The 16,277-nt window shown below is 41.0% G+C and overlaps 1 protein-coding gene across 2 annotated transcripts in view; it reads right to left on the bottom strand.

The window, feature by feature from the left end:
• Nucleotides 1-337: 337 nt before the first annotated feature.
• Nucleotides 338-16,277, bottom strand: part of b3glcta (beta 3-glucosyltransferase a) — a 59,586-nt gene continuing 43,646 nt past the window's right edge. For both annotated transcript variants that reach the window (XM_086036253.1, XM_086036254.1), the window contains exons 7-15: nt 14,401-14,537; nt 14,264-14,327; nt 13,286-13,417; nt 12,947-13,016; nt 12,584-12,697; nt 4,344-4,443; nt 3,964-4,083; nt 2,274-2,418; nt 338-864 (exon numbers count right to left, since the gene is read on the bottom strand). In XM_086036253.1, the coding sequence (XP_085892379.1) occupies nt 694-864; nt 2,274-2,418; nt 3,964-4,083; nt 4,344-4,443; nt 12,584-12,697; nt 12,947-13,016; nt 13,286-13,417; nt 14,264-14,327; nt 14,401-14,537 (1,053 nt within the window). In that variant the 3' untranslated portion in view covers nt 338-693. The remainder of the gene's footprint in view (nt 865-2,273; nt 2,419-3,963; nt 4,084-4,343; nt 4,444-12,583; nt 12,698-12,946; nt 13,017-13,285; nt 13,418-14,263; nt 14,328-14,400; nt 14,538-16,277) is intronic.

Raw genomic sequence — 16,277 nt, forward strand, 5'->3', positions numbered from 1 at the left:
TCCGGCTAGTAAGTCTGCCATGTTTAGAAGTGTTGTTTTTCTCTAATCGCTACCCAGTTTGCACGCCGTATACCAGACGGATGAACAGTGTACCTTTGCTCGTAGCTTTAATTATTTATCCTCGGTAGGGTGCAAATTCTTTCATCTGTTCACTATTCCGTCCTGTTTATACTCAACAGCCCATTAACATGAGTAATTCAATTGAGAGGTTATCTACAGATGCAATGGCCTCTTCATTTAATCCAAATGACAAAAATAGGAACATTTTGCCAGATGACTGCACGCACACAAAAGTTACATGTATGCATTCAATTACTGCACGTAAAGCCACGCGGGGTTAAAAAGCACATTGTTAAAAATGTACACTTTTATTTAAAAATAGATTTTACAGCATGAGTGGCATCTTGCGAATTTACAGAGAACATCATAAGATTTCATCATATATTGTATAGCGCGAAAAACACGTCCATTTTTCACTTTTCTTAATTTTACGTAAATTGTGTTTCCGCGTTACAGATATCGCACTAACGTGAAAAAACAAAAAAAGGCTTTTCACAGGAAAGCGACGATATACAAATATTCACGTTCAAGTCATACATAACATGCAAGCTCATCCCACACATACTGTATCGTTGCTTTGCTTGAACAACATGTGGCTCATTACATACACGTTCATCCGTTCAGGTTTTTATTTCAAAGCTCCGTCTTGGTGCTTTTGTTGTTATCGAGTCCAGATGAGCTTTTATGGTGGTCATCCCTCAGCCATTTGTTGAAAACGACCACGGGATCGATGTTCCAGTGTTTGTGGAAAGAAATTGGCACCTGGTGAGCGAGCAAGTCCGCTGAGTAGTCTTCCGGCCGGGCCTGAAAGGGACCCACCACGCTGGGTTATAATCACAAAATCCATAGTGATGCAACAGAAATAGACAGGTTTTGTAAACACTTTGAAGGTGTTTTAATGTCCCATTCTTATATTTAATTCCTTGTTACTCTAATTGACTTTTTAATATATGAAAAATGTCAACAATTCTTTAAATCATTTTATTCTCGGTCAGTCAGCAGCACCATTCTATTTAAAAAAATAAATAAAGTTAGCGTTTATGTTGCACCTGGAATGCTGTGCTTTTTGGGCAGAAATGGCTTCTAAAATATCCATCCATCCATCCATCCATCCATTATCTGTACCGCTTATCCTCACAACTGGGCGTGCTGGAGCCCATCCCAGCTTTCTTCAGGCAGTAGGCTGGGGACACCCTGAATTGGTTGCCAGCCAATCGCAGGGCACACAGAGACAAACATCCGCACTCACAATCACACCTACGGGCAATTTAGAGTGTCCAATCAACTTACCATGCATGTTTTTGGAATGTGGGAGGAAACCGGAGTACCCGGAGAAAACCCACGCAGGCACGGGGAAAACATGCAAACTCCACACAGGGAGGCCGGGGCCGGGATCGAACCCACGACCTCTGAACTGTGAGGCGGACGTGCAAACCAGTCGCCCGCCGTGCCGCCGGCTTCTAAAATACTTGTTGAAAAAATAACAGCAGCACTTTTTGACCTTTAATAAGTCAATGTAACTATGAAAGAGTGAAATAAACTGGTGATTATAAAGATTAAATACACTCCATTTTAAACAAAGTGTGCTTAGTAGGGCTGGGCAATATGTCTGAAAAACTGTCACAATCCAAGTATTTCATATCAGTCACTATTGATAATTATTGGTTTTGTTTTAAACCTATTTAAAAAAAACAGTAAACTGTTTTTGTGTACATCGTTATGCAGCGTGATGTGCAGTTTCTCCCCCAAGTGCATTATAAATGCTTATTTGCATTAGGTGCTACCCTAAAGCAGTATTGTTGATATACACACATTAGCCTTTATTCAATATTTATACTATGTAAGTGAACTAATACTCTTTTGCAGTGCATACATTATCATTGACCAACCGTCTTCGGACGGCTTTATCTTTTTAGCAGACTTACTATTGTCATAGTCCATTCATATTTTACTTGCATGATTTTTAACTTGAGTGCGATGCCAAGGGCATCAGATATGGCTAACTGGCGCTAGCATGTCAAAGACAAGGAACTCCCTTTACTTGTACACCACGTCTCCATCCGGAGGTGTTTAATCGGGTTATCGTGCATAATATCATTTTATTGTAGAGAGTTGTACTGAGTCGACTGGTCATTTATTTGAAAGAGGTTACGCCGCTCGCTCTACATAAAAATCCGTACATAGTGATGAGGGACTGAGAGAAGGATGGTCACCTGATGGAAAAGTGGACTGTGGGTGGCGGGAATGCCAAGAGCGTTGAGGCACATTCCCAGCACCATGTCGTCCGGAGCGTCGTCACTGTAACATTTGCAGCCGCTTTGCAGGAGTCGCGCCACCGCCTCCCTGCTGAACACCATGCTGCACACACACACACACACACACACACAAGTATCGCAATACTTCGACGTCAAAAAAAGCTTACAGTGTATTTTTAGTACAAGTACTTGTGCATGTGTGCATGTTTGGAGCTGTTTATTAATCACTCAGTACAGTATTTGTTTGTACTAGAGACAATCAAAGAGTGACAAAGGCCCCTATGACTCTGCCATGTCTTTTTTTAGCCTCTACACCGTAGAGTCTACAGTGAGTATGTGCATTTGTGGGTGTGTGTAGAATATAAATGTGTGTATATATGTACTGTATATATTAGTGCTGCTGGAAATGCAAACTTCCCAGAGGGAGTCATCCCAAAGGGATCAATAAAGTCAAGTCTAAATCTATATGTAGTGTATTTTTTTACTACAACAACAAATCCTCATGAGATAAAAATTTAAATTTTTAAAATAAAAAATATTAACATTCTTTCTGTAGTAGACAGTATTTTTATTCAAAGTGACAGAAATATTTGTGTGCAAACAAAGTGTGTGTGTGTGTGTGTGTAATGTACACATTTATATTGTAATATTCTTAGAGTTTCTGTTTTCCAAGTGGTCCCTGAAGTGCACACGGATGTGATTGGCTCATATGTTATGCTGTAGCTGGTATGAGCACATCGTGTGTCCCTTCTCTAAACTGACTTTATTAACACAAAACAAGACAGCCCTCTTCTCTACTCATCCTCAGTCGCTGAGGCAAACCAATTTATTCACATTTCTGAGATTTAAAGCTGCCCTCTTCTTTCGAAATGCTTCTTTATACTCCGGTGGGCGACAGGCGTCCGCTCTGCTGGTCACTGTGCACTTCTGAGTGGGATTATGCATCACCGGTCATTCTGCGCATTCGTTAAATTACATTTTGTAATTGATCGCGTCAATTACAAAATGTAATGACCAGAGTTCTTCCAAACCACGAAAGCTCGTTTAGCAATCTGTCCATGATCACTTTTGTTGACAGTCAGCTGAGTATCTTGTGGCAGAAGGATACTCTCATATGACATTATCTCATGGCGCTAGCAGTCTCCTCTCCTCTCTCAATAATCGCAAAATAACAACCAATGGAAACGGGCATAAGTCGCATGTTCGTTTTGCGCATTTTCACTAAATTCACTTAAAAAAAAAATTCCACACGTTTGAATGGAAAGTTTAAGAATAGTTATCAAGGTATGCAAGTATAGTATCGAAGTCTGAATTTAGGTCTTGTGTCAACAAGACGGAACAGCTGAGTTCCTTTATTTCCTACGGGGACAAATTGTCCCGCCTTAACTCCGATGTCAAAATCCTGTACAACTGCATGTAGCTGCTTTTGCTGAATGTTTATGATCAGTGGCAGAACTCGAATGTGATGACTACTATGCACTCGCTTACGTCTTAATCTGCACTGGAAACCAAAAAGCTTAGCCCGCAAAACGAAAATTCCCGCTGGATGAGCGGCGTTCTTTGAAGCGAGTGGAAGCGGTTTATGTTGAAATGACAGATAACGGGATTTGCGTGATACATCCGGCGGTTGTCTGGTGGTAAAGCTCACCCGCCGCCTCCCGTGACGTAGCTGTAGCCTCCCTGGCTGAGCCCGTAGCCGTAGCGCTCGCCCAGATACACGGCTTCCGACGGCTGGTAGCAGCTGAGCAACGATCGCAGTCTAGGGAGGCTGAGGCACACGCACGCACACGCACACGCACACGCACACGCACACACACATCCACAGGTGTGGGATAAGTGCAGTCCCTCAGGATGTATTGCACGAGTCCAGCTTTCCACATGAAGAAGCAACTTGATGAACATCAAGTGAAGCCAGATGGACTTTTAAAAGCTTTTTTTCTCCCCGGTGTTCTGCATGAAGTTGAACATCTGCCACAGTGTATGAATATGATCATAACGACGGTGTTTTGTGGGCCATAATTGCACAACCTGATCAGCGTGTCGTCATCCACGATGAGGAGCCACTCAGTGTCGGGGACATCGCCGCTGACGAATCTTTTGAGGATGGCGAATGTTTTCCCGCAGTGGCCTGCAAACGCAAGATGGTGCCTTGATGCATCGTTTATCTCGTTTACACAGACGAATGACCCCGATAAAGGAATGAAGACTTATTTAGATGCACAATAATTCATCCCGTAATGCAGTCACTCATTTGTCACTTTAATAGCAACAGTTAGAGAAATACTACAAATACACATTCCAGCCTCTAAATTATACATAACATAACAAACAGTGGATGGATGGAAGTACGGAGGGACAGAGAGTCATGATAGCCAAACGGGAACTGCACTGAAAATATGGTGGTGAATTTACTCAATTTTATTTCATCAAATTGGTGCACAAAATAAAATCTGGGTTCAGATACATTTTTAAGTAGATGTATAGTCTACTTCAAAATGCATGTGGATCCAGAATATTTTATTTCATGCAGCCATTTGACAAAAATAAATAAATAAATGAAAAAAAATTCCTAAACGTTCTCACGTCCTAGATAAGTCCCCGCTTAGTCCAATGCTGTTATCATTTTGTCCTTACTTTCCTCTTAAACTAGTTATTACTTGGTTTTAGAGGTGCTCAAACTTGGTTCTCACCTGCCAATAAACTGGTTTTCATCTGGTCCTTACTTAGTCCAAAACTACACTTAAAACTGTTTTTGTTGAATTCACTCAATTTTATTTTGTCAAGTGGTTGCCCAAAAGAAAAAATGGATCCAGAGACATTTTTAATTAAGTAGACTATACATTTACTTTGACTGATAAAATTGAGTAAATGCAACAAAAACCAAGTGAGGACCACTTACAGAAGTAAGGACCAGGAGAGAACCTTTCTAGTGGGTGAGGACAAAGTGAGATCCCATTTAAAACCAAGTAATAACCAGTTAAAGGCCAAGCAACGACTAAATGACAACTGCATAGGATCAAGCGAGGACCAACTTAGGATGTGAGAACCAGTTTCGGAACAGGCAAGGATCAAATGAGAACCCGTTGACTATCAAGTAAAGATAAAATGAGAACCAGTATGAGACCACAGATGAACCAATTCAAATTCAAGGACTAAGTGAGAACCAATTTAGGAAAATGCAAGGACCAAGTGAGAACGAGTTCAGGAAGGGGAAAGGATCAAGTTAGAAAGGACCAAGTGAGAACACATTTGTAATGGAAACAGGTATGGAGCAAGGGGGAACCAGTTTGGGACAGAGTGGGAATCACTTTCAGACAACGAATGGAGCAAGCAAGGACCAGTTTAGGGCCAGCAGAGAAGCAGTTTAGAAGCCAAGTCAATGACCAAGTCAGACAAGAGAAAACCCGTTTAGGAGAAAGTGTGAATCATTTTAAGACTACGGGAACAGTTTGGGACCAAGTAGAGTGCAATTTAGAACCAAGTGAGAACTGGTATAGGACCAAGTGATCCTAAACTAGACTTTGATGGACCTCAAGAGTTTCCGCTGTAACTGTATGATTGTTGGTATGGACAGGCTGGTATGATCAAACTTGAACTGGTTCAAGGTTGATAGATGTTGCATACGTAGCAGGAAAATGTTTTTGTTGAACATGGAGGCCAGCGGCAGAGCTACTCTGACACATAAACAGCAGAATTGTGAAGTACAAGCACGGCAACATAGTCATCATCCAGGCACAGACAGAAAACCCCCAGGGGCAGGCAACACACGGAATACAAGAGAAAAGAGGCCTTGCTGGATTATTTATGCGGCACCCAAGGTATTTTTTCTGTGTTGCCTGGTATCTGATACAGCATGAACTTGTTTAAGACTAAGTAAGGACCGAGTGACAACCAATATGGGACCAAATGAACACCAAATGAGAATTAGGTTAGATATGGGTAAGGACCAAACGAGAACTCATTCAGCACCAATGAGGATGAAGGATCTAAATCTATATGGATGGCTTTACATTAGCGAACCGGTTAACCGAAAGCCAATATGGCAATTACACATTTACGGACATCGAATAATCATTTAAAAGTCTCAAGAGTCAGCGTGCCCTGATCTGAGCATGTGACCAGCTGGAGTGATCAGCCCTACAGGCAGGGCCAGCCAGGGAGCAGACCAGCCCACATTATGTTTCGATTTTGAAGTCAGAATAAATGTGAGGGCTGCATGTTAGACCGTGCCCCTTTTCTGCAGAGCATTCGCGAGGATGGAAAAGATGCCCGGATCTGATCATTGTATGATTCCTGAACTTCATAGATGGAAAAGAAAACAGACGAGCAAATTCAATCGACTTTTGTGAGTCTTTTATTTACATTGGATATTTTCTTGAAAGATAAAACAAACAACATTGAGTAAATTGTAAGCAGGGACAAATTTGAGACCAAGTGAAAATCAGTTTAGGAAAGGAACCAAGTTAGAACCATTTTTGGGTCAAGTGAAGACCAATTCAGGGCCAAGGGAGGTCCAATTTAAGACCAAGTGAGAACCCGTTTAGGAACAGATAATGACCAAGTGACACCAAGTGTAGGACAATGAAAGAAGACAGAACCAGTTCAGTTAGGGCCAGGTGGGAAGCAGTTCAGACCTATTAAAAGGCAAAGCGAGAAGAAGTTTAGGACGAAGTGAGAACCTGTGCAGGACCAAGTCAACACCAGTTTAGGACCGAGAGGACCAGGAGATAACCTGTTTAGAACCAGGCCACCAATCAGTTTCGGACCAAATCGGAACTAGTTTAAGACCAATAAAGAGCATTCCCTTCAGTTCGAAGTCAAATCCATCGCCATCGTTGTCATATAGGGCTGAGTGGAAAATTCACGGTGGCAAGTGTCACCAAAAGAAGTGAATAAGACGCCTGACTGGATTATATATGTGGCTCCAAGGTGGTGTTTTGTGCGTTAGCCTGGCATCCGAATACAGAATAAGAGCGGACACCTTGAACTGCTGACAGGAATAAAATCAAAATCTTGCATTTTTGTATTTTTAGGGAAACCCGCACAAAGCTGCAGAGCTGGTTTTCTAGTTCGAGCGGCTCGCTTTGAGTGACGTTCGGGGCCGGTGGGAAGAGAAGTCTCTTCCATGTTCTGTCATCAAAATGTCAGCGCCATACAAGACGCTAGCTGGGATGCTTGCATTCACTAGAAAACAACAACATTCTCCACAGGCCACAACACACGAGTTGGTGCTTCATTACAATCATTCATCACATTCGCTGCCACATGTTAAAAAACAACTGTGGAATAAGTTTCTTTTTCTTTTTCTTAAAGACAATGAGTCATGCCTCCTTGATTTTAAGAGTAAAAGGTAAACAGTGTAAAATGTACAAGCGCAGTCTGCATTAAGTTTAATAAGTGAAGACGCCAGGTTGAGCGTCTGGAAATTTCCTGTGTATAATGCAGTTCATTCTTTGGAAAAAAATCCATAATAATACTTGTGGTTTTATTTTTAGAAAACGAAACAATAGAGACAGAATGGCAAAAGAAAAAGCAAAATGTAAATGTTGCAAAATGATTAAAAAAAAAGCAATACACATGCAGTCTACAATGTCTCACATAATATTCTAATGTCTCATGTTACTGACATTTTACAAATATTTTCTGCTGTAGAAAAAGGAAAAATGTAGAAACCAACGTAAAAACCAATTATTTATTTTTTGGCTGGTGAAAGAAAAGTGTCTACTCTTTGTTTTGGCAGATTTGATGCTTATATTGTCACAGAGCAAAATATTCTGTGGTTCTCGAAAAATAAGTCAAAATGCACCCAAACAGCTGGCAGTGAATGAGTTAATAGGCGGGGCCTGCAGTCTGCTTGTGAGCGTCAGGGTGCAAGTTTGTGGCCTACAACAGCTCCTTGTGTGGGTTCTCATTTCGCATTTGTCCAGTTCAATAAACGCCTGAAAAGTTGAGCCAGTTTTGAGACAAGGCACCACTATACATCAATACACTCTCCCGACATGTTTTTCTTTCCTTTTAAGCCTTTATTTGTGATGTTTTGCTTCCACGGTGCTGAATTATGCACCAAAGCACTTCCACCCGTCCATCATTCCGCTCGGTTCACATCTCTTGACCTCTGCTTGACATAGACACATTTTCCCGTGCCAACACATTAATGCTATGCAGGCGCAGCATGCCAGCGAATGAGAAATAAATACGGAAATGAATAAAAAGCGACAGCCGAGCGGTGAGGCGCTGATGGCTGGTGACTGCCGGGCGTCACTAGCATAACGCTGCAGGTTGTCTTGGGGAAAAGCAACAGACAGGAGCAAATGCTCCACGCCGGCTGCTTTAAACTCACTTGTTTTGCATTATGAGGGAGATTTTTATTTTTGCCGCTCCCAAGGAGCCGTCTCTTATTTGATATTCATTAATAATAAACATCAACGAATGTGAAGTTACATCTCTTAAACCGCAAATGAAAGCACTGGCATGCATACCAAATAGGGATGGGACGAGACAAAAATCCCACGGGACGAGATGTCTCACGAGATTGAGTCCGCGAGAACGAGACGAGATATTTGCTAAAAAAAAAATACCTAATGTCATTTTTTCAATTTTCAACATGTTTTTCATCGAACAGACTGCAAGAAAATTAATCATCTAGCTCTAAAGTGCAAATGAGTCACTTTAGTTACATGCTCTCAAATATTGCTGCAATAACAGCTAAAGCTGAGATCTTTCCTCTTACTGAATACTTTGACAAAATCCAAGTGTGCTCGTGGGGCAGTAACTCAATTGTATATAGTGTTTTATGTTAATTGATTGGCTTTATTTATTCATATTTTTATTTATATTTTAGATATTTGTTCATATTTATTGATATATTAATTAATAGATGTATCACTGCCTCATTGTTTTTTTTATTGTATTGTTTTTAAAGTGCTTTGTACAGCTCTAGCTGTTATGAAATGCGCTATATAAATAAAATTGTATTGTATCGAAGAGTTCAACTTGTTTCTCAGTCGATCTTCAACAAGAGGAATGTCACTGCGTCTATGTCAAGATTTCTGCAACTCGTAGGTGTTCTGGGCTCCTCAGAGCCGCAGATACGTTACCCCGCTGCTCTAGATTGTGAGCCATGTCCAAAGAGTTGTTCTAGCGCGTGGTTACGGCTATAATTAGTTTGTGCGCGGGTAGGTCGAGCTGTCTTTATTTATTCAAAAGTGCTGCTGCTGTTGAGCATCGGTGAAAAAAAGAAACTATACGCTTGACACGTCGAAACAAACATGATACGCGGCCAACTTTGGACCAGCCGCACTAGCGTTGCGTTCATTGCCTGCACGATAAGCACTTAATGTGTGGCTCAAAGCTAGCCTCACGTATCGCCACATGCATGTTGCGAGCGTTGTCGGTCACAACAGCGACTCCGTGATTTGACCTCGGAAGTTCCCATTCGGTGACAGCTCCTTTTGTTCCATCTGTTATATTCACCCGGACTCCAAAACACCGTCAAAAGAAAATAGATCTTGTGCTGTGCAGGAACGAGAAATCTCGTGGAGTTCTAATCCCGCGAGATAGCACGAGATATCGTCCCATCCCTAATACCAAATGGAAAAAGCAGTTGAGTTTAGTTTAGCATGCATACTATAGTATTGGCTATATATTAGTACTGCAACACCCAATCAATAAAATAAATAAAAATCGAGTTTTGGCAACAAATGTCATTATCGATTCGTTGTGTTGCATGATTGTGTCAGTTTCAATGCGCAGTCCTTTTTAGACGAGTGTATATATTAGGGATGTATAATTTCACTCAAGCCCCAATTATTTTGATTTTCAGTTCCAGATTTTCCATTCCATTCGAGTTTATTTGAAATGGCTACCATGCTTGTCTTTGTGCGCTAGAGTGGTGCTGCGGCCCTTAGCAAATGCAATACGCGATGATGTTTGGTGCAAGCGTGTGAAGAAGCGCTGCCGCAAAGTATTTTGTTAGTCGACAAATCAACAACAGTAGTGCTGAGTTGCACTAATACTATGAAACCTATAATTACAAAAAAATATTTGCAAAAATATTTCACTTTTTTTGGGCACCAATCTTTTTTTTAATGTAGAGGAGAGTGCAATCAAATAAGTAATATTAGGGAAAAGCACTGTGAAACAGCAAAACTAAACTAAACACTTGTATTGGTGTTGTATTTTGTATTATTCAACCTTAATCCAAAACGTTTTGTTTTGCTTCTCTAATATGCATAATTTAATCTACACATTTAAAATGGTATGCAAACAACAAAAAAACAACCTGTCAAGCGATTAAAATTTCGTAACTAATTAAACACAAAGTTTTCGCGATGAATTGTGCTTTTCAATGCCAATTTTTTACCAAGCTTGGAACAGATATTTACTACAGTAAAATCTTGGAATTAATGTGGAATAAAAATAAAAGTATATTTCGATTCAAAGACTGTACCTTTCTTTGATCCTTGAGTATAATTCTCTTCTTGTGAAATACCACTGTTGAGCGATACACCAAAGACATACAATTAAGGCCTTGTCTACACATAGCCGGGCTTTTTTTTTTTTAAACAACGGAATATTTCTCCTCCACTCCGTGTTGGAATACACATCCTCGTTTGTTAAAAACGCAGCTACACAACACCGTGGAAGTGCGTTTTCAAACGCATTTCATGGCAAGCCTCTAGGCGGCAGTAGTTAGCCAAATACTGTCCATTCAGAAGAAACTTACGTCCTTTGACGTCACTTCCACGAAACCAAAAACATGGCGCCAGGCTCGTTCGTGAGAACCGACAAGAGGTCAAAACTCCTTTTAAACATTTGAACGAGAAGCAGTAGTTGGTTGCGGACAAATAAATAAGCAAAAAGCTACTCGAGAATGGCTTTCACCAACACAGCTACGCGGGCATTCATGTTGACTCTCTTGAAAACACAAGTCGCGCAAGTGACGTTAGAGCATTCATGTCGGATAGTGATGACGTAAATCTCTGGGTCTAATTGTCCACAGCCAAATGCGGGTCCAGAGATATCCGCAAACCAGCGCTGTGGCCGGAGTGTTACGTTTTCAATGAAAAAACTCCGGGTACGTGTGGATGATAGGGCTAAACGCAGGCTAATATCCGCCTTTTGCAAAAAAACCCGGGTACGTGTAGACAAGGCCTAATATGGTATTTGAATTGGCTTTGCAAAGTGCACATTTTGAATTTCTCTAATGAGCCGTCAAGTAACTTAAAGTAAAACTATACAAACTGAATACAAATTACACGCAATGGAGAAGTTGTACAAAGTGTTGCATGTTTATTACCACTTTTCAACCAGTCTTGATTTGCTGAGAACGAAGTTTAGAGTAGTCAACAAAACTATAAAAGAGTGTGAGCGCACAGTTGAGTGGGTCTCTTGTGCGGTTTGCCACCCGTCGTGGTCTGACGAGCAGCACGGCTAACGGACTCAGACGCCTCGTTATGCCTGCCCAACGTCACGGATGGGAAGCTGCGGATTGCACCGCTCTCTTACCTCCCTTGAAAGAGGCTCCAGCCCCATGCATCATCCCATTAAGGTGCAACACCAAAGGTCTTAGGCGTTTTTTTTAGTCGCCGATAGCGATCTGCTGTCTGGAATAATTTGCCCCCGAGTGGCCGCTAGCCTCAGGCAAGCGTGAGAGTGAGACAGTGCTGGGAACGCTGTAAGACTTGGTGTACATCCCGTCAGAGCGACTTTACACAGGTGACTCAGCAAAATTGGGACCTTTCGGACAAGTTCACTCAAGAAGGAACTTCAAAAAGTGCTGCCAGAGGCCTCAGGAGGCAGAGCTCTCACCTTGACCAACCACAATGTTCCGAAGTTGCTCCTCTGAATTAGTAAAACCCACTGCAGGCTAGATGAAATTGCACCAGTGAAATATTCATCCAGTTGTGATGTTAAATTCCCAACATCCATCCATCCATTTTTGTAAAGACGGCTTAGCAGAACTGCATCAGTCAACAGAATGTTAACTGTAACACACGGGCCGGGGGCCATTTGACACCCATCGTCCATTTTTAGAGGCCCATGATTATTTTATTTATTTAATCTATTCGAGAAATTGGTGACTAATCAATGAATGTTACCGCAAAAAGTGGCAACTGAAATTCTGATTGTTTAACCTCGGAGGGGGTCTGCAGTCTTCAGAGTGCCCTTCTGCTTTTGAGTGCTTTCAGTCTGATGGTAACAAATACAAGTTTTTCCCCATCTCATCTGTGTGACTCTGAAGGTGAGGCAGCTGACACCGCACTCACCTCTCTCCGTGTTGGCGACTCCCAAATCAATGGTCGGGACTGAAGCGTCGGCATGGTCGCTGTAGTACTCCAGATAGACGGCGTCCCTCTCCCAAGTCTTCTTGATCACGGGAACTGCATTTGGTGATAATGTCTTAGTAAATAGCTACAACCAAACAATGATGGGAAAAAATGGATGACATTTAGAGCAGAATGGAAGCAAAATTGATTTGACATTTACAGCAGAGCCTGTGTGCAGCTGAAAATAAAATCTTCTACCACAGAGCCAATCAAACCTCAGCATTATTAACTTTATAAATGCGGAACACGGGAAGAAAAGGGCAAACCTTCACGATTGAGAAGGACATGACCAAAGACGCTCACCTCTTTCACCATGAAACTTCTTGCATGTTTTCACGGCGACAAAGATGTTGTCCTGATTTAACGGCTCACCCTTTTTGGGAAAACAAAAAGAAACTCATCAAGGACACAAGAGAAGAAAGTTTAGCCATGGTTGTTTTTTACTTTAAAATGTCATTGACTTTTCAGGTCATGTTATATTGTCCAAAAGTGTGATGCAAATTAATACTAGCTACTGTATTGATGCTGCACTTTCGTAAAATTAAAACAAGCTTCTTCTTACAATTATGTCCAACTTTTTCCAACGTTTGCCTCCCAAATTTCCCGGGACATGCGCTGGATGTGGGCGAGGCGGATACTCACACAGCGGGGAGGATCGGGGTTGAGCGAGGTGGCGCACTGCTCGGCCCTCGGGGAGTCTTCGGGCTCCGTGCACAGCTCGGGCACGGCGGTCAGATGAGGACCGTTGCCGTTGTCCCAAATGTACAAGGCCACCTGCCGGATCACACATGACAAGTACTGAAATGACTGGACAATGGGGTTGCTGAACCATTTGGGAAAATTAACTAATGGCAATTTTTTTCTCTCAATATTGTCACTGTCATTCAATATGCAAGGTTCTTCGCATGTATTTGAAATGGTCAACAAATGTATTATTTGGGGAAATTTAAATCGTTCTTATGACAGAACTTTACCCATGAATGTTTAAGTTTACCGTCCATGAAATGTTCATAATGATATTTATTTACTTGGTTCATTCAATTACATACAAATGCCCTGTTTTTTTAATAATATAATAAAATATGTCTATTTTTGTTGGTGCTGTGCGTTTTGTACTTGATGTTGTTAATTAATGGCAAAATGTGTTCTTTCCATAGAAAGGCCTTCCTGAACTAGACAAAATTGAGATAATTTGCCATCTGTGACAATTGATCAGTCTGTGGGGTTTTGTCCACAAAATGTGTTTTAAATAACCAGTGGTCCTAAGAAATAAATAGAAAGTGGATGATATCCATTGAATTAAGGCCTGAATTCATAGAAAAAGATGAATGAGTCTGGGTGGAAAGGTGAAAAAAATTGTATATAAATTCAGTCAATTGGGTGGGGGGGGGATTTCTAGGTAGGGCAAAAACTGTTGAATTCTTCACGTTCTATTTTATGAAGTAATTACTGCGCATTTTTATACAGTAACATATTCCGGAATTCATCATTTTATGGCATTTCCATTCATTTCAAAGGGTAAAGTTAATTTGAGATGAGAGCGCACGGCCACGGAAAGAATTAAATTCAGTCAGTCGGTCATTGGACAACTGTCATCCAAATAATTAGAACAGAACACACCTCGTGTTTCAGGTCGATGGTGAAGTCCGATTTCAATGGCTCCTCTCGGACTTTGTTGGCGAGCCTCAAAAAAAAAAAAAAAAAAGAATGTTACAGTGGACTTTGACTATATTAATACAACACTTGAGCTCACTGACCGGGCCACCAGGGGGATGCTTAAGGCCCACGCGGCAGAGAAGTCGGGGTATTCAAAGACGGAGGGGTTCTCGGCAAAGGCGTAGTGATGGATGATGGTCGACTCGTCATCGTGGAGCGGCTTCCCCAGGAACCATTCCTGACAAAAAGTAGTTTTTCATCAACCCCCGAAATACTGCCCAAGTCCAATAGGACCCAATTTGACGGCAGTAAAAAGACCCTAAATGTCCTTCTTTCACTCTAAAACGATGACTTTTCATTAAGTGACCAAAAATGCATATAAATGAGAATTTTTCATAATGTTATTTTTTTGTACATTGTACAGTTTGTGTACACTATAAAAATATAACTGCAATGTTACGTGAGGAGCGGGATTTGGACCCAATAGCAGAGGTGACACGGAAATTGAATTAATTGAATTGGGAATTGAAAGTGTTTATCGACAAAAATATAAAGTAACTACAGAGAACAGGACTGGAGGAATTCTGATTGGGAGAAAACTTGCATCCTACCTGGAAGAGAGTTTGACGTAGGTGTATTCAATTATCAACCAACAATTTATCATAATGATTGTTTAAGGGTTTGTTTTAATTAATGATGACTTTTGAAGTCAATATGATCAACTTTTTACATTTTACAATGAAAAATAGCATATAAATTTTGATTTATTTCGGAAAAAGTAATAATAAATTCTGTTAAAAATTCATTTAGATTGATTTTGATGTCAAAACCCTATATATTAATTCATAAAAATACTCTGTAGAGTGGGGAATGGAAAAGAATATGAATCGGTTAATAGAAGTATTTTTATTCTACTGTAATTATGTGTTTCGGTAGTGACAAATTCTGAGGACAGGCAAGATATTAGGGAAAAGCTAGAAAATACTATTTGAAAATTAACTGTACTTTTACTATATATGTGCCCCTTAGATATGATGCAACTTTTACTATATATGTGCCCCTTAGATATGATGCAACATGAATACAGTAAAGGTTTTTCTGCAATAACATGCAAATTTCAAACAATTTTCCAACTCTGAATTTGAACCAATTCGGTAGAATGGCCCATATGTTTTTTTTTCATTAATTTTTAAAAAATAGAGTGGGTGCAGCTTATATAAAGGTGCGCCTTATATTCCGGAAAATACGGTAGTCACACACCCTAAAATGAGCATAAACATTCAGGGCTATTTGTGGAAATTAGTGTTGCACGGGATACCAGTACCAGTACCGTACCGTGATTTTTCGGCGTCAAAAATGGCTCGATACCATTTTTTTCAACACCAGTTTTAAAACAAAACAAACAACAAAAAAAACACACAGCTCAACAACTCTGTCTTAAAGACAAGTACACCGTCCGTTATGTCACGTTGCGATGACGTACACTTTACCCCGGCTCGGTTTTTTGAGGACAATTTATTTGTGACCACGGAAAAGAGGATTCACCATGGAGCTGGTTGCTAGTTTGACAGTGGCGTGGGTGTTATGTCACTTATGTATAGGAGCCTACACACTCGCGTACCAGCTTTGCCGCCACTTTCCTGATTGATTTCACAATTAAATGCATTGTCTAGTCATCTAGGTCTAGGTCCCTTTGTTGTAGCAAGCATGATATCCATTGTTGTCGCTGTCGTTTTGATCATTGCTCTGCAGTAAAAACACAGACCAGAATTGGCAGTAAAAAGCCGAGGAAACTTCGCCCTGCGGTGTCCTCGTCAGTGTCAGTCGTAGCGATGCCCCCCGACATGGAGTGAAAACTGCAACATTTTCAAAACAGCGTGCATGTGTTACGCGCAAGTATGAAGGCAAACTGCGCGTGACATTGCCGCATTGACGTGCTTGCGGACGTCGTCCACAGGAGTATAAAGACGCCTTCAAA

Source organism: Filicampus tigris, chromosome 7 (genome assembly GCF_054856515.1).
Source record: "Filicampus tigris isolate MCC_2025a chromosome 7, RoL_Ftig_1.0, whole genome shotgun sequence".
Taxonomy (NCBI): Eukaryota; Metazoa; Chordata; class Actinopteri; order Syngnathiformes; family Syngnathidae; genus Filicampus; species Filicampus tigris.